Source organism: Thamnophis elegans, chromosome 6, assembly GCF_009769535.1.
Source record: "Thamnophis elegans isolate rThaEle1 chromosome 6, rThaEle1.pri, whole genome shotgun sequence".
Lineage (NCBI taxonomy): Eukaryota > Metazoa > Chordata > Lepidosauria > Squamata > Colubridae > Thamnophis > Thamnophis elegans.
In genome coordinates this window covers 68,200,194-68,222,512 of record NC_045546.1, presented here as the reverse complement: position 1 = coordinate 68,222,512, position 22,319 = coordinate 68,200,194, and the positions used below count along the sequence as shown (strand labels likewise).

The window sequence follows — 22,319 nt, the reverse complement described above, 5'->3', positions numbered from 1 at the left end:
CTATCAAACCCAATGAAGTTTTTTTGTCTGCTTTTTATTTTCCACCATTTCTACCACTTCATTATCCCCCTCTTTTCTTCCTTCACTTCTTTCTTCACTTCCTGCTTCTCCTCAATATCTAACTTCAAAATTCTTTTTAGACTTGATTTTAATGAATTATCCATATTTTTTTTATAATTTTACATAGTTCTTCAAATTCCCACCTTTCCATAATGTCCAGTTCCAAAATCACAGTTATACAGTTCTTGTTTCAGAGTTCTGGTCCACCTTAAATTTAGCTAATTCAGCTACTGTGAAGAGGAAGAGAAGCGGGAGCCATCTTGATCCTTTGTTCTTCCTCTGGCAAAAAACTTCGTATTTTCCCAGGTCTTGATTTTATTTTTTTCCCCTTGTTACCTTCCACCTCCCATTGGTAAGAGTTGCTCAAAATATATTAATTAGAACAACTCCAAAACAGCAAGTCTCCTTGGTATGTTTCTCTTCACCTCCTGCTTTTTCCAAATTCTGATTTATGTCAATTGGTTAATTAAAACTTCCTGCTCAAGGTTTCACTTTCCATTCATTGCACAGACATGATTAGGTTATAAGTGACAAAATGTGTTTTTTTCTTGATTTCTCCCCCTTGTTACATTCCACCTCTCATTAATTAGAGTTGCTTAAGATATGTTAATTAGAAGAAACACGAATGAAGCAAATCTCTTTTAGTTCTGTTTCACCCTCCTAATCTCTTTTAAAGACACAGTCTTTTCAAATCCAAATCCAAATGCAAAGTTTGTGTTTGAATGGGTTTGTCACTTCTCTGCTTTCTCCTTTCTGTGTCCAAGTTATTTAAAGCAAGTAGTTCTTTTTGGGCTTGTGATTTAACCCTTCTTTCTTTCTTTCTGCCAAAATCCCGATCTGTCTATTGATATTATTTATACTCTCAAGGTTCTTTGCCTTTTCCAAATTCTGATTTATGTCTGTTGGTTAATTAAATCTTCTTACCAGGCTTTTCATCCTGTCTCCTACACACACCTGCTCAGATACTTTGGCCAGAAGCCAGCTTCTTGTGCAGCCATGTTGCCATGCTGCCTCCCCCGATGCCGATTCAAAGGGCAAATCTCTGACCTATGAGGGACCTGTTGCACTCCTTCTGGGTCTGATGAGATGCTGCCCCTTCTTCACCCCCCCCCATGAGGTTCTGATCCAAAAGGATCTTGGCATTGGTTTTTCAGACAGAGTTCATGTGAGGCTCTTCAGAGCTCACACCTCCCACGTCTGTCCAGCTGAGGAACTTCCAGTCGATTCAGCAAGGAAATTGTTCTAATTGCTAAAACAAAACTTCCCGCCTTCATGTGTACCTATAGCAATCCATTTCACAAAGTTTTCTTTGCTAACAAGAAGTACATAAGAGACAGGCACATTTTCCATTTTTTTTCTACCTAAACCAGACTCAAGCTAACTTCATTGAAGTGTCTTTTTGTTAACTTTTTATTTTTGAAGTCATGATTGCTTTTCCAACTTTGTTTAACCATCAGATGCTGTTGACGACTTCATCAGTCCCTATTGTGAGAGTCTGTTTGGACATTGGTGGCCCACCCAGGGACAGGTATGGATATCTTACACTCTTTTTCTGTGTTCTTCCAGACATTTGCCTATCCCAGTGTTTGAGTGTGAATTGGGAAGAGGAAGAAGTGAAAAAAGCAGATGCTTAAGTTTATATAAATTGATAAGATTGGGATAGACTGTGAGTGCCAGGTAATAAGCTGGAATTTAATGGATACTCAAAGAAAATGTCCCTTAAGATTTCTCATACAGTAATGGAAATTTAATACTTGTAATTATTAGGAGTCAAAAAAGTAAAGATCAGTATGTTCTATGACATCTATGTCATTAGATACAACTACCGTAATAGGAATGGCTGTGTCCACTTCCAGCTGACTTCACAGCAAGATCAGACATGAGGAGTGGGTCTCCATGCTCCTGCACTGAGTTCTCCCCATTGGAGGGCTCTGAAAGGAGCTAACTCTGTAGGGGTGGTGAAGAAAAGAGGGGCACCCTGCAGATTGCGGAGAGCAGCAACTCTTCTGCTTGACCCATGGCTTCTTCCCTCTTATCCATGATGAGAAGAGGCAGCCATCATGGCTGCCATGAAGCTGGGACAGCCAAGGCAACAAAGAAATGTACAGGAATGATGTAGATGAACAGTGACTGGAGCTAGGTGAGAAGTTTCCTTTTTTATTTAGACGTAACCTTAAAAGAAAAAAAAAAGGAAAAATCCAGGAAAAGAGATGCTTAGAACTATTTTTTTAAAGCGGAGAACAACCATAGAGAGAAAAATCCTTGACCCAAAAGAAAGGAACTAAAGGGAGAAAAGTTAAAGACCTTTTAAAACATAGAAAATTGGATTTTTAAACTAGGTAGGTGTTGTTTTGGAAAGGCATTATAAAATGCTGGAACTATCTACATGAATCTACTTGAATAACTGACTTTGCTTCCATAAATTGAACTAAATTTGGATTAATCAATTTATCAGATTTGCAACAACACTGAAACCTAAGATCAGGGTGCCATCTATTGGTGAATGGAAAATAAACCATACCCCTACAAGACTAGGAAATTTTTTGATAAGAGAAATAAGTAACATTTATCTGGTGGACTGTGGTGATACTTACTGTTCTAGAATTATCTACTTTATGAATACTGAATACTCTATGGTGAGAATAAGGAAGACTCTTTTAAGAAAGCAAAGTGACTCTTGATTTGTGCAAGCTGCCTGGACTACCGTACTTAAATGGAACTGATTAATAATCCTGAGATGTAAAGAACTATGATTATTGAACTTTACGAGGAGCAACATTGGACTTGAACATATTGTTTTTGGACTTGAGTAAAAGCAGGACTTATTAAAATAAGATGCTCCATCAGAGGGAAATGAGTGAGATTTCAAGAGAAATGGCATTGATGTTTCAAAGCATTAGGTGTATTATAACAAAGAATGACAGAGAGATAAAGAACCTTATGCAAGACATAAATGGGAAAATAGAAAATATGCTACAACTGATAATGAATTAAGATAAAAGAGCATAGGAAAGAGAAGAAACAGCAGAAAGAATGGAGGAAAAGATAGAACACACAAACCAGCAAACAAAGCAAGAAGATGAGAAGACAATAAAGATAATAATGACTGATGAAATAAACCAAGGAAAAAGGACTTAAAGAGATTTAAAAATGGAATCGGATAACCTGGAAGATACTTTTGAAAGGGACATTGGGTGGACACTCTGGAGACCTGGCAGCTTAGAAGGAAAGAGATGGGAGAAATATTCAGACTGAATGGTGAAGACACAGGTGCTGATAGAGACAAAGATCCAAGAGAGAAGTATCAGAGGCAAGCCAAAAAAACAAATAAGAATTGAAGTATTAAAATGGGCAAGAGATGATGGATAGAAAGGAATTGTTATTACTTTTTTTCTTTTTTCTAATATAAGGATGACCTGATTAAAAACTAGAATAAAGCTAGAACTAGAAATAAGAATACACACTTTTATATAAAGCAATGGTTAGATGGAAAGATTGGAGGTTGAAAGATGGTATTATTAGGTATGTTTAAAAAATAGGAAGACTGGTACTTGAATGGCATATTGTGACTTTGAACAACTAAATAATGAAGGACTAAGTCTTAATATAAACAAGTGTATTAACACTAGGATTAGTAATGGTGGCCTGACTAGAAGTTAGAATAGAGATAGAAATAAGAAATAGGGGGAATATTAGCAGATATATATATATATAATATAATAGAATATAAATAATAAGTAATTAATTAGATGGAAAAAATTAGAGATTGAAAGATGGTATTACTATGTATGCTTAATATACCATTGGCATTAAAATGGAACATTGAAATATTGAATAACTACTCTAAAACAATCATGTATATCAATACTAGGATTATATAAGTCTGATTATTATAACAGCTATTATTATCATTATCATTGCTGTTTGAATCAAAATGAATTATACCCCAGAAGCCACACTGTTCATGTATTGATATTGATGTATTTAAAAATAAAAATCCAATAAACCCTTTAAGAAGAAGGAAAATGAGAAAGGGAATAATAAAACAAATTAAAAGTGACAAAAATATACATCAAGGATATCATGTATGCTGACTTTGATTAGATGCTGGATGGGAAACACTTCATTAATGCTCTGAGATTTTTCTGCCTGACCAACATTGGTTTGTAAATTGGAAGTGATTTTTAAAATATTTTAATTTTTTTTTCAAAATGTAATTGAACAAGCTGTTTGAACTTTGTATATTTGAAAATAAATATAATTTTTAAAATCCTGACATTTTTAAAAGGAATGGCTGTGTCTTCAGGCTCAAGGTTGTTTTTTAATTTCTTAAATGGAAATATAAAGAAAATTTACACTCCAGTAAGAAAGTTCCATTGGCATCAATTTATGTACAAAGAAAAAGAGTCAGAGTTGAGTATCTGACTAAGAAAAATTGGTCATTGCTGTGTCTACTGAACTATTATTTACTATTCTAGAATTCAGCAACTTCTGAATGCCAAGACTATGAAGATGTGCGAAAATATGTAACAAACCAGAGCCAGGACCCAATGTAAGTGGTGTGTCTTCTTTTCTGCCTATACATATTATGCAGAATGTTATGCCATTTAACATGCTATGTTAATATGCAATACAATTGTTTAGTATGCAATGCAAACTTTATAGATCATCCAGATATCATAATCCAAGTGTCACGTTCCGTAGTTCAGCATCAAGAAACCACCGACATCACAATTCAGTTTGAAGCATTCATCTTTGAAAGTGTGAAATCCAACATAAAATTACCAACAAGGCAAGAAGCAAAATAAAGTCAGTGCTAACTGCAGTCTATCCCTTCATCCTTAAGTATGTGAGTTTATATCACCCTCTGGCATCCCTACCCCCTGGTGTCTGCCCCACCCCATGGCTTCTGGTTGCCAACACTCAGCTGTTTCTGCCAGTCTCTGCTTCCCAGCTTATTGCCAGCTATCCGCTTCCCAGCTGACTGCAGGTCCAGAGGCATTCCCAAAAGCACCCAGACCAATGGAGCAATAGCCTGGCATCCACCTGGTGCTCAGCCAAACGTTAAACGTTCAGCTAAATGTTCATCTGATGCTCAGCTGTTCCACCTCTCAGCTGATGCCTCACTCTGCAAAGGTGGGTCCTCCTCTCCCCAAACGGCAGCCCTGGAATAGCTAGCTGTGGTTGGCTGTTTCGGGAATGACACCAAGTTTTTAATCCATACTTCATCCATTTTTCCTTTAAACCTAGGAAGAAAGGACTAAATCAGAAATGCAATTATCAGGAGCACAGGTTTTGAGGATTCTAAATGAAAAGGGACTAAGTTCTATACCCATTGAATCTTGTTCTAGAAAAGAGATCAGTTAAATATTTTAGAAAATTATATCTAACTTCTGATTTATAATTAGCAATTATATTTTGCACTGGAATTGCAAAAGATGTACACAATAAACAGATGTGCCATATAATAACTATAGAAACCCCTCGACCTATGACTACAATTGAGCCCAAAATTTATGTTGCTAAGTGAGAAATCTATTAAGTGAATCTTGCCCCATTTCATGACCTTTCTTGACATGTTTGTTAAGTGAATCACTGCAGTTGTTAAATTACTTACATAGTTGTTAAGTGAATCTGACTTCTCCATTGACTTTGCTTGTGAGAAGGTCACAAAAGGTGATCACATAATCCCAGGACACTGCAGCCACCATAAATGTGAGTCAGTTGTCACTTGTTTATTTTTTGGTGCTCACAAATCCTTTGCCTGATTATTTTTTCCACAATTTCCCCAGGTATTGATGTCAAACTGATTAGCCTATAATTTCCTGGATTCATTTTTCCTTTTTTGTATGTTGGTATCACATAAGCTCTTTTCCAGTCATCTAGTAGTTACCCTGTGCTAAAGGAGCTTTTATATTCAGTGGCTCTGAGTTTATGCCTGTCAGTTTGTTCAGAACCCTGGGCTGCAGAGCAGCATAGAGGGATGCCTCTATGTCAGACATAGCGGCGGGGCGGGCAAAAGCCTCTTTCTTTCTTTTAAAAGAAAGTGGCTTTTCCCCATGTCTCGCCTTTATGTCGGACATAGCCGCAAAAGCCGCTTTCTTTTAAAAGAATGAAAGCGGCTTTTGCCTCTACGTCCCACCTCTATGTCAGACATAGCGGTGGGGCAGGCAAAAGCTGCTTTCTTTCTTTTAAAAGAAAGCAGCTTTTGCCCGCGTCCTGCCTCTTTGTCGGACATAGTGGTGGGGCTTTCAAAAAAGCAGCTTTTGCCTGCCCCACCGCTATGTCTGACATAGAGGCGGGATGCCTCTATGTAGGACATAGTGGGGTGGGCAAAAGCCTCTTTCTTTCTTTTTGCCTCACCAGCCATAAGCCTCACCGCACGTCACTGCTTTGAAGGGCCCCAGTTTGAGGAAAGCTGCTCTGCCCAGTTTAATCTCCCTCTTCCATTGAGGAAAGAATAATCCTTAAAATAGCAGACCATAGTTATATTAGCAGAGAAGCTTACTATTTTGTAAAAGCATATCTAAAGAAGCAAGAGAGGAGCAGCAGCAGAATGTGGTATGGAGAACAATGGCTGCAGGGGAATGGAGGATGCTGCAGCAGTGAAAGAGGAAGTAGAGAAAAGAAATACACAGATTTTAGAGCCACTTAATCTTACAAAGCTTTTCATTTATCAACTTCCATACAGTATGAAAGCTTATCCCTCAGCTGTAACTGTCAATTTACGGAAAGCATCAATTCACTAAGGAGTTAGTATACTTCTAATGGTTCTCATTTTTCTCATTTCTACTCTAAGAAGTATGTATCTTCAGAGTTAGGAATTACGTTTTTTGCTGGGAGTGCTTTTACTGGCCTCAAGTTACAACAGGAGAGGGATTCCTGTTTCTACCAGTTTCTGATGATTAAATAAATCTGACATTCATCTTTCAGTGACAGAAATCCCAGGAGAGAAGATAAGAGTCCATCTGCTAAGAGGGAAGCTGGTATCATCAGCTGCATTGCTCAGAATGAGACTGAGGGAGACTCTACCGTGGAAGCTTCAACAGACTTCAAAAGCTTCAACAGTTCCCCATTCAGGCTCTCTGATCCTATATGTTCTGTTGAAAATTATGATGATTTGACCATCTCTCCCTATGCCAGCTACACCTCTTTGTCAGAGCAGCCGCTTTTTGTTATCAGTGGCTGGCTGGACAAGCTCTCTCCACAGGGGTAGGTGACTGACTGAAGGGGCCCTATCTTTTATTTCTTCCCAACTTCTTATTTTCAGTTAGTCTCACCTAAATTTGCTTTTTGTAAGAAAATTAGCCATTGCTATGTGTACATTATACATCATATTATAAAGTTAGTAATTCTGATCTAAGGGTAATAAAGATATCATTGTAAGGTTTATTAAAAAAACAGAGATATTAATAACATTCTTTTTAATAAACTAATATATTTGCATGTGATTAAACAAATACTATTTGTAGACCTTCTTCACGTATAATTTTAAAAGCAGATACAGGCAGTCCTTGACTTACAACAGTTCATTTAGTGACCGTTCAAAGTTACAACAGCACTGAAAAAAATGACTTAGTTTTTCACACTTACGACCATTGCAACATCCTCATGGTCACATTATCAAAATTTGGACACTTAACAACTGGTTCATATTTATGATGGTTGCAGTGCCCTGGAGTCATGTGACCCCCTTTTGTGACCTTCTGACAAGCAAAATCAATGGGCAAGTCAGATTCACTTAACAACCATGTGATTAACTTAACAACGGCAATGACTCATTAACAACTATGACAAGAAAGGTAATCAAAACTGGGCAAAACTCACTTAACAAATGTATCACATAGCAACAGATATTTTGGTTCAATTAAGGTTGTAAGTCAAGGACTACCTTTATAGCTGAGCTCCCCATCAGCCCTTTAATAAACATTGTCATGTCCCCAGTGAACAGTTCTGTTTTTAAGGCATTTTCCTTTCATTCTCCATAGGAATTATGTCTTCCAACGACGTTTTGTCAGATTTGATGGAAAAAACCTCATGTATTTTAACAATGAGAAGGTGCGAACAGTATAACATAAATTAATATTAAGCCACTACATGTGTTCCACGGAGCAGGTGGGAGATAATTAGATTCTGGTTACTGAAAAAAGAAGATTGATCCTAACTTATGTAGATTGGAGAAATTATAGTGGAAAGTTGATCAAAATCAAGGTTGTGAGTTACAGTTCTGCTATCTTTTACAACATGTCATATTTTCTTAGATGTGTGCTTCTTTACTGAAGTCTTCCTCTTTTTATTACTCATTCTATTTACCAAGTATGGAATGGATATTAAGTTGGATTGTGACAATATGCTTCAATATCTAAAGTCATGTCTTGAAATATATATAATGTTAAAATATTCATTGAAAAAATATTTTTAAAAACTGGGTTAACTTTGAGTAGGAAGAAAGTTCTAGGAGAAGAATGTGAAAGTAGAAATCACTAACCGCCTGGGCTGTTGCAGGAACCGTATCCGAAAGGATTGATTCCTCTCTATATTATTGACATGGTGCGCTCCACTAAGGACAACAAATTCCAAGTCATCACTAAACACAGGATTTTTGTCTTCCGAGCTGAAAGTGAAGGTGAGAAATCTCATCCTGATCCCAAAGTGCCTTTCTTCTCTTCTTGCTACTTCTTGCTCACTATTCTCTTTTTTTCAGGCAGCACTTTTGTTTCTCATTACTCCCTTTTATTTTTCCATCTTCATTAGAAATGAGAAAATGTAGAAAGACCTGATTTTTTCTGAAGGTTTGCATATCAGAAGTCATTCTGAGAAATACTTGTAATCTTCTTATCTTTTGTTATAATTTCTATAGCCCAGCGGAATGAATGGTGCAGCACTCTTCAGCAGAAAGTCATCGACAAGCAAAATCTTTGTTCCCCAACATGTAGCAGCACTCATCTCCAAAAGCGTGGTTATTTAGAACTCAAAGGTTATAAATCCAAACTGTTTGTAATTCTCATCCTGAGTGAGATGTGGCTGTACAAAAGAGAGGAAGTAAGCATCTAAGGCTTTCAGTCTTAGGAAACTGATTGAAGTTTTTTTTAATGATTTTAATGATTTCTTTATAAATGCATTTCATATATTGTAGTTTTCCCCCCTACATTGACAGATGAATGTTTCTTTAAGTGGGACCAAGCAATAATGTCGGACTAGGACAAAAATAGTCTCTATGAACAGTTGAAGCTGTTGGCAGTAAAAGTTACAGGATCACAGTTCACAATATCAATATTTATTCTATTGTTATTTCCTTCATGAAAAAGAGAGGGCATTTTTAAAATTAATCTTGTAAATTTCAGATATTCTTCTGCTATACATATAAAGCAATTCCTGTCCATATTTTATCCACAGTTCTTTAAAATGGGCGTTGCCATCTGTCTGATTGACATGCACCACTCTTCTATCCGAGATGCTAAAGGCCGTAATTTTGAACTCATCACTCCATGCAAGATTTTCAGGTAACACAAACTGGTCCTGCAAAAAAGAACATTCAACTGCTATAGCAGGGCTATCATTGAGGGTTGATATAACTGGGCATTAGGGAAACCCTGTATTCACCCAAGAATTTCACTCGGGACCCCAGCTTTTATATTGCTTACCAACAACAGAAATTTAAAAAACGAAGTACCCATCTTCTATTAAACAGTGGACTATTACAGCTAGTCCTCAACTTACTACCATAACTGATCCCCAATTTTCTGTTGTTAAGTGAAACATTTGTTAAGTGATTTTTGCCCCTTTGTATGACCTTTCTTGCCACAGTTGTTAAGTGAATCACTGCAGTTGTTAAGTTAGTCAAATGGTTGTTAAGGGAGCCTGGCTTCCCTATTGACTTTGTGTGTCAGGTCACATAAGATGATCACATGAATTAGTTGCCAAGCCACTGAATTTTGATCACATGATGCTGCAATATCATGTGAGATATATGAGAAATGGTCACAAGTCACTTTTTTCATTGTCTTTGTAACTTTGAACAGTCACTAAACAAAATGGTTGTAAGTCAAGTGTACTCTCACTAACATCACATGAGCAGAAAGCACATCAATTTTTGTGCTTCTTTGGGTGCTTTGAGAGATGTGCTCCGGTTAGGCCTTTCTCTATTTTTTTAAAGTGAAATACCTCTAGAAGCCTAGCACTGATATAATGGTTTCTTGGACAGTGAATAGAGATATTATTTGAAGAGAAAAGAGCTGCAAGCCTCTAGATATATTTTTTTAAATGCAGAGATTCTGATCCATATACCTATCTCAGTGAGAAATGAGGTATTGTTCCAGAGACCATTAGGTCATTTCAGAAGCCAGTAGGGAAATTCTTTGGTGATTCTCAAAAGGATAAATCAACAATGTTCTTATCCTCTAGGAACCAGTAGAATTATTGCCTTATTCATTCTACATATTTTTCCTCAAGAGGGAAAAAAAGCTTGCTCCAAATTCCTTGCCACATCATAGGAAAATCCTTAAGAGAATATAATTCCATGGGCTGTTCCCTCTGGCAAAATTGTTTATTTGACAGGGGATGGGGAAGAAAGAGAAATGGAAAGAAATTAAGAAGGAAAAAGAAATAGAAAAGAAGAATAGCAATGTACAGGAAGTCCTTGACTTACGATTGTGATAGACCCTGCCTATTATGGTCATACGTCATAGTGATCATTAAGCAAGGAGCCATGTGATCGCCTTGCTTCATGACCACAATCCCTATTCTCCCTGTTGTGATCATTAAATGGAGCATGGCTATCTCAGAAGTGAACCTGGGAGCCCTAGCCCTAGCCCTAGGCCTGCAGTATAGCAATTCCTCAACATGCTGCTCTGGGCCTCCCAATGCCTTCTTACCCCCTGAAGCATCCCATGCTCCACTTCTCTCCTGCACAGGATCTCCCAAGTCTTGGGCCTCCTTCCCACCCTACTGGTCCCATGCCCTTCTCCCTAACCCCTATTACAGCTCAATCTATTTACCTTCTTTGTAGATCTCCTTCAGGGAGCACCTGATCCACTGCACAGCCTTTCTCTATAGAGATTGTATGATGCCTTCCTGGAAGCAGGCATCACATTGGGAGAAACCACAATTCATTGGCACTACTTTGAAATAGCACCCAGTTCCAACACAGTGCCATGGGAACCCCATACTGTAAGGGAGTCTGCAGGGAACCAGCGGGGAAGATGTATGGGAGGACTAGTGAAGTGTACCTGTGGTTGGTTGACAAGGAGATTGCCAAGGGCACAAATTTTGTTCAATTTACTGTGGAGGTGCTACCATGACCAAAACCTGGGCAGTTCTGAGATCTTATTCCATCCTGGAAAAATGGCTCCCCAATCTTTTCTTGAAGCTCTCCAGTAATTTTGACCTACACTTCCTGCAAAAAGCAAATCTCCAAAACTGTTTCTGCTTTGATAGTCAGTGGTTCTGCAGAATAAAAGTCATGGAATCATAAGGCTGAGAGGGACCTTGGAGGTCTTTTACTCCAACCTCCTGCTCAAGGCAGGGAGCTACAGTGATGGAGCATTCAAAACTCTGGAGGCAAGCTATTCCATTGATTAATCATTTTCACCAGGAAATGACTCTTTAATTCTAAGTTGGTTTTCTCTTTAACAAGCTTTCTTCTGTTGCATCTTGTCCTGCCCGCAGGGGTTTTGGAGCCATGATGGCACAGTGGTTAGAATGCAGTATTGTAGATTTATTCTGCCTACAGAAGGGTTCAATCCTGATGGGGTTTGAGATTAATTCAGCCTTCCATCTTTCTGAGGTTAGTAAAATGAGGACCAAGATTGTTGGCGACAAGGTGCTGATTTTGTAAACTGCTCAGAGAGAGCTGTAGTGTGATAAAGCAAAGAAATTTCAGAGTATCATTCATATTTTAATACAGAAAATATTGAAAATGGAGATAAAGATGAAACCAGAAATTTTCCATTTGGACCTAAGGGAAAAAGACTTGGAAATTTTTTTTGGAACTTTGTTATAGATATGTTGACAGCAGCAAAACTATTGTACACACAAACTTGAAAGGATGCTTCAATTCTTAACATGGACGACTGGTTGCAGAAGCTGATGGAGTTGGCTGAAATGGCAAAATTGACTATTTTGATTAAAGAAAAGAATATATGTACCTTTGTTTCCACATGGAGACTGCTTCTGAATTTTGTGCTTGAAGTGGAACAGAATAAAACTTTAATTTTGGGTTTTACCAATTAGACTGATAGATCCTTATAGAAATGGCTAGCTCATATTATTATGAAAAAACAAAAAGCTGTGATTTGATGTTAATACCTTATTTTATTGCAACAGAGAGATATGGAAGTCAATGTTTCTTTTTCCTTTTCCTAATCCTTACCCCTTTTTCTTCTCCCAATTCCTCCCCAATGTTTTCCTATTTACTTTCGTATTTTGTATCTTATTGTATCTTATAACTCAATAAAAATGTTAAAACTTGAGAGTGCTGTAAAGCACTATGGGGTGGTATGTAAGTCTATAAATACTATCCCTAAATTTATTGCTATTTGTTGACCCCCTATCATGCCACCCCTAATCCTTCTTTTTGAAAAGCTAGTGTCATGGATCTATCCCCAGACTCCACTCCAGATGCAAATTCAGTGGAGAAGGGTAAGTTTGAGTCTGCATAGGAAAGCACAGAGCGAGTATTGATCAGGATTGGGGCTCAGAAAATGTTAGTCTGATAAAGCAGCCTCAGATGAGTCAATTGGACTAGCAACAGGCTGAGGCTGAGTGAAGTGAGCCACAGCTGCAGCAAGTTGGCTAGGAGGCTCCAGCCAAGGACTGGGAGCAGCTGCCGCAGCTTAGCAATGAGAAAGAAGTGGAATGTACACCTCCTCCTGATCCAAGGACACAAAGAACAGAAAGGAGGTGGGCACAATGTTGGTCAGCTAGACTACTAATGAGGAGGCAACCTTGCCTTATGAAGGGCTGCACCGGCATTGCCTACTTAACCCCACCTGAGGACTTGAGTGTTGCTGAAGCAATGTGCCCAGTCCTGGCGCCTTGTGTCCTGGTGCCTTGTATTCTGGCACTTTGTTTCCTAGCCTGTTTGACTCCTGGACTGCTTTCTTGGACTTTGTGTGTGTCCCTTGGACTCTGCTACTCAGTGATTCTTGCAGTACTGAGCTTGGAATCTGGACTTGCACAACAGATGTGCTTTCTGAGGACCTGTTTGGAGGTGGGGGTTGAATAAACCACCTGTAGAAGTCTTGCTATATGTATGTGTGGGGAGCAGGGGAGCACAGCTAGACAATCTAGTTCCCTTAACTGTTCAACATACAGTTTAGGGTCTGGACTCCATGTCTTCTTTACTGCTCTTCTTGTCACACTTTTTAGAGTCTCACCTTCTTTTGTATATCATGTTGACCAGAACTGGATGCAGTATTCTAAGTGTGGCTACACTAGTGCAGTTTAAAGTGATACTATCATTTCTTGTGATCTTAAAACTATTCCTCTGTTGATGCAACCTACAACAGCAATACTTTTTTTGGCAGCTGTAGCATAACTAGATCCTTGTCACAGTTTCTATTGTTGAACCAGGTATTGCCTATTCTATACCTGTTCATTTGGTTTTTTCTGCCTAAATGCAGAAGCTTTTCTCATCACTGAACTACATTTAATTGGATAGGGCCAAATGCTGGAGTGTGTCAATATTCTTTTGAATCCTGAGTCTATCATTCAAAGTGGTAACTATTCTCCCCAACTGGGTGTCATCTGTAAATTTGATGAGCTTCCCTTCTATCTCCTCATCTACATCATTAATGAAGATGTTGAAGAGCATTGCCCCCATTACAGAGCCCTGAGGTACCCTACTGCATGATTCCCTCCATGTAGATGTAGTTATATTGAGGACTATCCACTGAATATGGTTGGTCAGTCAACAGCAAATCCATCTGATGGTGGTACTGTCTATTGCACATTGTTCTATTTTATCAAGAAGTAGGCTGTAGTCTATTTTTTGCTTTATATCAATATGTGTGTTTGTATGTGTGTGTGTGTGTGTGTGTGTGTGTGTGTATGTATGTATGTATGTATGTATGTATGTGTGTATGTATATATATCTAATGTCAGATTCATGCAAACATCTTCATGTTCTGTGCAACTGCATCCAGGAGGAACATCTTCATGCATAGATTCATACAGTACTTGTGTTGGTTTCCATATTTTCTTCCTGCAGATGCATATGTTTAGGTATATCTAACACCATTTGAATGGCATCAGGAGAGCTGAATGCTCTGTGTCTGAATTGGGTTTTACTCTCTCCAACCTGAGACAGGGAATTAATGCACATTGTAGAAATTCATCATCTTGGTTGGAATGACAAAGCATTTAGCATGTAAACACAAATACAAAGGTAGTTTCTTTGTATACTAATGGACAATTTGTTAAATTATTACATCACCAGTATCAACCTTGAAATGTTTTGTGATGCTGCAAGAAGAGTATTTATAATAGTCTTGCTTTTTGATTAGGCCTTACATAATTTCATGCATTTCCTTAGTTTTGGAGCCAAGTCTGACCAAGAGAAGCAAGAATGGATGGAAGTGCTTCAGAACTCTATTGCGGAGACTTTGTATGATTATGAGGTAGCCGAGAAAATCTGGTCTAACAAAGCTAATAGATTCTGTGCTGACTGCCATGCACTAAACCCTGACTGGGCTTCCATCAATTTGTGTGTGGTGATCTGCAAGCACTGTGCAGGTAAGTATATTTGTGTATATGGCACTTTTGGTGGCAAAATGTCAATACTTCTCCCCAGTTATTTAACAGAACATTTATGATCAGCAATTGCTACTTTGAAGGAGAAATGCTAATCCTTCCTACAAGATGTTACAATGGCAATTGAAAATTACATAACCTCCATATTAGTGGAGGTTGTACATTTAAGGATAATTGCAATTTGGTGGGTTATTTTTGAAGATACCCCTTTGTAATTTTTCTCTCCCCCATCCCATGTTTTACTCAGCATGGAAAATAAGCAATTGCCAACATATTTGTTCTCAAGAATGCCTATGTACACCCTAAAAATTATGGATGCTGAATATCATGTTCTGAAAAAAAAGGCAAACATCAGAATAGATAGCATGCAATGTTTTGAGAGAAGTGCAGAAAATAAAGGTAGCAGGTAGCAGTTTTCTAACTCTTACAGTATTAAACAACACAGTATCAACAGTAGGGACCTTCAAGTTTCTGGGTTTTATAATCTCCCAGGATTTGAAAATGGCCATTAGAATCATCATTAAAAGGGCAAAACAAAAATGTTCTTCTTGTGTTAACTCAGAAAGTTGAGTGCCCAAGGAGCTGGTGATGTACCATATTTTTCAGAGCATAAGACACACCTTTCCCCCCCAAAAAAGAGGGTGAAAATCTGGGTATGTCTTATATTCTGAATGCAAAAATGGGGCGTGTGTTCCTCCTGGACAAATCTGTCTCCCAGAGATGGCTCTGGCCAGGAGGAATGCATGCCCCATTTTTGCAATCGGGGAGGAACAGGCAGCGGGCTGTTCCAGGCTGCACCACAATCCCTACAGCCTGGAACCGCCTGTCGCTTGAAACACTCTTTTTCCTCCTCAATTGCAAAAACAGGGTATGTGTTCCTCCTGGCCAGATCCACCTCCCGTTCCCAGCAAGCCCCTGCACCTTTGCTGCCTCAGTCGGAGGCTGATTCTGCATGCCACATTTTTGGAATGGGGAGGGAAAAAAGCATGCCCCCCTCCTTCTTCGCTTTCCTCCTGGCCAGATCCGTCTCTCAGGCCAGGAGCAGAAGCTGACCAACCTCCATCTGGGTCATCTGGAGAAGCGGGAGGCTGAGCAGTGATTCCCTCCCCGATTTAAAAAATGGGGCGTGCGGAAGGCAGCGGATCTGAAACGAAGGGGAGGGAATTGTGGCACTGCCACCCAAAAATGCTTTCTTTCCAAATTCCAAAAATCTGGTGTGTGGAAGGTTGCTTTGGCTCCTGTCGCTGAGTGCGAGCTTCACAGCTGCAAAAGTTTCCCACCCTACTCTTCCCATTATGAAGTTTCCTGGCTGGAGAACTGAACGGATCGCTCTCCTGGCAGCTGGCCTGCAAGGACTGCTTGATCAGGATTGGGGGTGATGGACCCCCATATTCCATGCTCTCTTTCCCCCTACCCAGGCTCCCCTCCGAGCCCTTCCCCACCACGAGTGGACAAAGGCGAAGCAGCTGGCAGCGGGGAAGAGGGGGTGGAAGGCATGAGGTGGGGGGGGGGTTCCTCCATGGCACAGATGGCTCCGCTCAACCTACTGAAGCCTGGCGGTAGCGGCTTCCCCATCCAGGTGGAGCACGATTGGAAGCTGAGGCAATTCACTGTCTGCTCGAATGGCTGTCATGATAAAGCTGTCCTGTTGTATGAATATGTAGTGAAGAGGGTGGAGGGTCTTCAACCGGGGGTGTGGAAGGTGGTGGATCTGAAATGAAGGCGTTCCAGGTGACAGAGATTGTGGCAACTGCCTTATACCTCCTGCGCAGTGCCCACTTCGCCAACAGAGTCCCAACCCCTGCACTTCCCAGGGCTGCTTCGGGAATCAGGCTCTGACTGAAGCAGCAAAGGCTCAGTGGGCTTGCTGTTCCCAGCAAGCCTTCTGAGACTTTGCTGCTTTAGTCTGGCAACATCTGAGCCTTTGCTGCTTCAGTCTGTCAATGTGTTTATGAGATGACAGCACGCAGAAGGACTGAAGTGCTGTGTCTCTATCAGGTCTTGCTGTGAGAAAGTCAGGCTTTCAATGCCTATGATTATAGGTAGGAAGACACGGTGTCTCGGGAGTGAAGCCTTCAGTGCCAAGTCCCTCTTCTGCCTCCATGAAAATCATACCCCATCTCACCCCCTCCAGTTAAATATGCATATCGAGATAGGGTTTGTTTTCATTGGATAAAAAACTTGTTCTCAAAATCTGAGTGGAAGTGAGGATCCCCACTGCCTGGAACCACCTGAAAATGTGAGACACAGAGGCAGCGATGGTCTGTGGCAATCCTCGCAGCCTGGAACAGCTGATTGAGGGCATTCCACCCGCCAATCAGCTGCTCCTGCTGAATCAGGCTGCAATAACTTGCTGAAGCTGACCAGACTGTTTGCTGCAAGGACACTGGCCAAATTAATACTGATGGATGCTGGTAGACAGAAACTTTTTTTCCTGTTTTCCTCCCAAAAAAATTAAGGTGTGTCTTATACTCTGGTGCGTCTTATACTCTGAAAAATATGGTAGTTCTACAGAAGAATTATTGAGTCTGCCATTTGTACTTCTCTAAATGTCTGATTTGGTACAGCAACAAAACAGGACAGGTATTGTTATGTTCTGGGTGAAGAATGGGGGTGAGGCCAGAGTGATTTCTAAGAGCTCTTTATCCAATACTGCCTATGAGGTAACTGTTGCTCTCTGGCTGACAAAGCTCCTTTTATAGGGAAGCTGGTCAGCCCACAACCAATCAGGAGAGAGTATTTTCCCGCTGCAACAGAGGACCAGACTGAGAACTTCAACTGATAACTATATACAATACATATATAGATATATCCCCAACAAGACAGAGCATTATGGTGATCAAAATAACAATTTAATATATGTAGTCTTTTAGGTAGGCAGGATGGCGATGTGTCCATCCTGATCTACAAGGTTCCATCTCAAGACCAGAAGCTCCAGGCCCTTAACTAGATGAAGTGGAGGATGCTATTTCAGGTGCAGCTTGCGGTAGCAGCAAGGGGTCAGTAACTGGTGCTTCTATCACCAGAGAAACCGAGTCAGCAAGCATCTATGAATCACCACAGTCCCTTGTCGGTACTGTTGTTTGTGGTGGTTAAGCTGGCGTGTCCTTATCCGGGATTGTCTCTGGCAGAGTCCATTCAGAGGTTTTTTAAAAATATTTTTTTTATTTTTTATTTAAAACAAAAGCAACATCCTTCTTTACATGCTGTAGAAAGTGTATCAGTTGGTTACAAAAAGACTTTCGTGCATCTCTTCCACAGTCAACAAACATAATTCATATTAACTCAAGCATTTTAACTCAAATATTTACAGTATACATGTCGCCATCATCATATCTCCATTTTCATTTGACTATAATTGTTTAAGCATCCTTCATCATAAAATATACCAACATTTAATACATAACCACATACTGGCCTTTCAATTACTATTTCTAAAATCTTCCAGTAATACTAAATCCTTATGTCTTATTCTAGCTAAACATCCATAATATTTAATAACAAAGTTTTCTAAACCTCCTTTCCAAATCATTGTTTAAAATTTATATCCAGTTTCCTTATGTTATATCCATATCTATATATACGTTGTTATTATTATCCCTCCTTTATTTAACTATATCATGTATCATAACATTTTCCCGCTAATAATCAAAACTTTAACTGTATCTAACTTGGTTTTTTAAAATTAACCTTTATATATAATCCAAAGGGATTTCTAATCTTCCTTACATGGGTACCATTCAATATTCATATCCAATTATACTCATCATAACACTACACATTGTATACATTGTATCCATCTTGGAATCAGTGACTTAAAACAGTGCTGACACCAATGGAAGAGGCATCGCAGATGAGAACCAAGAGAAGATTCTTGTTATAATGCACCAGGATGCTGTTTGAAGATAGTAGCTCCTTGACAGTGGAGAAGGCAGCAGCTTCTTTTCAGCCCCAGGACCAGGGGTGAAATGCTACCAGTTTGGGCCGGTTCATCTGAACCGGTAGTAAAAAAATGCTTCTGGTTCACAGAACCAGTAATAAAAAAATACTTTAAAAAGTTTTTTTAAAAAGCTCTGATGATTGCACGGTACACAGTCAGAAAGAGGGTTGGGGGTCCATTTTTACTCCTAGCATGCTTCCCTGAGGCCTGCTAGGCCAAAAAATGGGGGGGAGTCTGTTTTTGCTCCCAGCAGGCTTCCTGAAACCTGCTAAGCCAAAAACAGGGGGTGGGGGCATGCTGCGAAAGAAAGAAGGGGGGAGAGAGAGAGAGAGAGGGAGGGAGGGAGGGAGGGAGAGGGATGGAGGGAAAGAGAAAGAGAAAGAGAGAAAGAAAGAGAGGGAGGGAGGGAGAGAAAAAAGAGAGAGGAAGAAAGGGCTACAAACCTGGAACTAGATGCAGCTTATTCAGGGTTGGAAGGGACCTGGAGGTCATCTAGTCCAACCCTGCTCCAACAGGACATTGTTAAAGTGAGTTTGTATCTTTTGATCCCCCAGTTATATGACTACATAGTCACATGTCCCCACCAAGCCACGCCCACCAAGCCATGCCCATCAAGCCACCCCCACAGAACCCATAGTAAAAAAAATTAGATTTCACCTCTATCCAGGACCAAGACATCATCTTGTCAAGCAAGAGATGGAGAGGTTCAGCTACGGAAGCTTTGTGTGGCAAGAAGATGCTGTAGAAGTTTAGAAGTCCCAAGAATGCCTGGAGTTTGGTCTTGTTCTTGGATGTGAGAGCTTCCTGGATGTTTTAGACCTTTCCTTGTGTAGGGTGTAACTCAGAGGCATCAATAAGGTAGCTGAGGAACTCTACCTGTGGAACAACGATCTTGCACTCTTTATTCCATACTGCCTGTGAGGCAACTGTTGCTCCCTGGCTGACACAACTGAGCCAAGAAAGCCAGCCCAGTGCTGATACAAAAAAATCCCTGCCTTGCCCTTAAAGGGATTATCCCCAAAATAATAGAAATCACATAGTGACAGGAACTCTCTGCCTTGACCTTAGGAGGATTATCTCCCAAAAATAGAAACTGTACAAAAGAAGTACCTCTTAAGGCAGTCTTCAAATCTTTCATTGTCAACTTCTCCCAGCTAGAACAAACCGGGAAATTTTTCCAGCAGTATGCTGCAGTAAAAATATTCTAAGCTTTTTTTTCAGCCCTAATGAGATGTTAACAAGTGACGCAATGTTCCGCTTTTCCATGCTTTGCCTGAAATGGAAGATCGCTTCACTCGTTAATATCCCATTAGGGCTGAAAAAAAGCTTCCATAAAGCTACATTTGGAGTATAAGATGCACCCAAATTTTCAGTCTCTTTTAGGGGGGGGGGTGTTTTATACTCCAAAAAAGACGGTAATTCCCACAACACTGTCATATTACCTATTAAGACTATTACTATTATTCTTCTCTTCCTTCCTAGTATCTATCTCTTTCCGCATATGACTATAATCATATTGCTTGTATCTTTAAAATTTATATTGTTTTGTTTCCTAGTATAATTTGGTTGCTTATTAATAACCTATGACTATCACTAAGTGTTATATCTTATGATTCTTGATGAATGTGTTGTATTTTCTATTCTATTCTATTCTATTCTATTCACCCATGTAGTATGGCTGTATTACTGTTATCCTTCTCATCTTTTCTACTATCTTCTCCATTGGTATCTTATCATTGTATACTTTGTTTTTTGTATGTACACTGAGAGCAAATTCCCTTTGTATCCAATCACACTTGGCCAATAAATTATTCTATTCTGTGGGAAACCCATTTAAATTATCTACAGAAGAAAAAAAATTGCATCTACATCTCATACTTTATTATTTTGGGACTTGTGTTTGCCCAGAACATGATTCTAAAAAAACCCATTTACAAAAGTGATATTCCCACATAGTAAGATGATATATAAGTTCATGTAGAAGGAGATTCATAAGAACTTCCTTTTGGTCTGAATCTGAATTTGAATCTGATGAAAATTGCAATGAGATGTATGCATGCCCTTTGGAAATTCATATGTCTCTTTTATTATATTTACAGGTTTGCATCGGAGCCTGGGTTCTAGGATTTCTAAGGTGCAGAGTCTGAAGCTGGACACGAGTATTTGGAGCAATGAGATGGTCCAGGTATGAAGTTTTTCCAAAGATCTAGCATTGGGAAGTGGTACAATCAATCTGATATTTTAGAATTGCCCAGGTGTGGATAAGTGGGATTGAAAAGATATACACTGGGATTTATCCAGGAAGAGTTCCCCCAATCATTCTGGGTTGGTGGCCTGGTGCATGGGAGTGGTGGCAGTGGTTTTGTGTGAAGGGCAGATGCGTGCATGCATACCAACTTCATTTGTGTGAATAGCAGGCACTGGCGCCTGTTCTAATGTGAGTAGTGTTGTGAGTGTTGGTATTTGCCATTTGCATGAGTCAGTCTTTGCACACATGCATGTGCACACTGGCCCTCCACTCACATGGCCCAGTTGCAAATAGGCCATGGCCCAGTAATGGGCCATGGTCCACAGGTTGGGGATCTCTGATCTAGGATGAGATATATTTCTTTAATATCCCTGAAAATAGAGTGCTTTTGTTCATCCAGTGTCATAGTCCTCTAGTGAAATTTTATTGCTCTCTTCTAAAGCTGTTCATCATGCTAGGCAATAGGCAAGCAAACAAATTTTGGGCTGCACACCTCCCAGCTTCTGAAGCCTTGTATCCTGATTCTAACACTGAGCAGAGACGAGATTTCATCATGTATAAATATTGCTATGGATACTTCCGCATGCCGCACCCTCAATATAACAGTCAAGAAAGCATTCTGCAGGTATGTATTTATGCATCTTTCTCCAACATCTGATGGAATTAGAAATTATTACAGAATAACACAATAACAGATTTGGAAGGAACCTTGAAGCTCTTTTTGTCCAACCTCCTGCTCAGGCAGGAGACCCTATACCCGTGATGGCGAACCTATGGCCGTCTCTACGGGTATGCGAGCCATCACCCCAGCTCAGTTCTGCCGCATATGCACATGTGCTTTCCGCCAACTAGCTAATTTTGGGGTCTCTGCCACACATGCACAGAGGGGCATGTGGGAGATGTGCATGCATGCGTAGAGGTCGTGTATGCATGAGTGGGAGTGGAGCACATGTCAGGTGAGTCAGGTGATCTGAATTCTGAAATCCCACAACATCTTGAGGTTTTCATTCTCTAGAACCTTCTCAACCTGATGGTCCCAGTGGTTTTTGCTGTACTCAAATCCAAACTTTTGGCACAATTTCCAGTGAATGATCTTAGCAACGCGGTCATGGCGTTATAGGTAGTCAGTTTGTGAAATTTTGCTGCACCCACTGATCAAGGGGTCGACTGTCTTGTCTTTCTCATTACAGAGGCAACATTTGCTGTTGGTGGTAACATGTTGAGTTTTTGCCTTCATGCAGTTTGTGGCTAAGGCTTGTTCTTGAGCTGCCAAAATAAAGCCTTCTGTTTCTTTTTTCAGTGCTCCTAATCATAACCAGT

General features: G+C 39.8%; 1 protein-coding gene across 1 annotated transcript in view; it reads left to right on the top strand.

Moving 5' to 3' along the window:
• The window catches only part of ARAP3 (ArfGAP with RhoGAP domain, ankyrin repeat and PH domain 3), a 134,589-nt gene that overhangs the window by 15,429 nt on the left and 96,841 nt on the right, over positions 1–22,319 (top strand). Inside the window, exons 4-13 of the mRNA XM_032220192.1 lie at positions 1,518–1,588; positions 4,539–4,612; positions 6,994–7,272; positions 8,049–8,118; positions 8,566–8,686; positions 8,921–9,102; positions 9,457–9,563; positions 14,594–14,793; positions 20,851–20,936; positions 21,442–21,624. Of these exons, the coding sequence (XP_032076083.1) occupies positions 1,518–1,588; positions 4,539–4,612; positions 6,994–7,272; positions 8,049–8,118; positions 8,566–8,686; positions 8,921–9,102; positions 9,457–9,563; positions 14,594–14,793; positions 20,851–20,936; positions 21,442–21,624 (1,373 nt within the window). The remainder of the gene's footprint in view (positions 1–1,517; positions 1,589–4,538; positions 4,613–6,993; positions 7,273–8,048; positions 8,119–8,565; positions 8,687–8,920; positions 9,103–9,456; positions 9,564–14,593; positions 14,794–20,850; positions 20,937–21,441; positions 21,625–22,319) is intronic.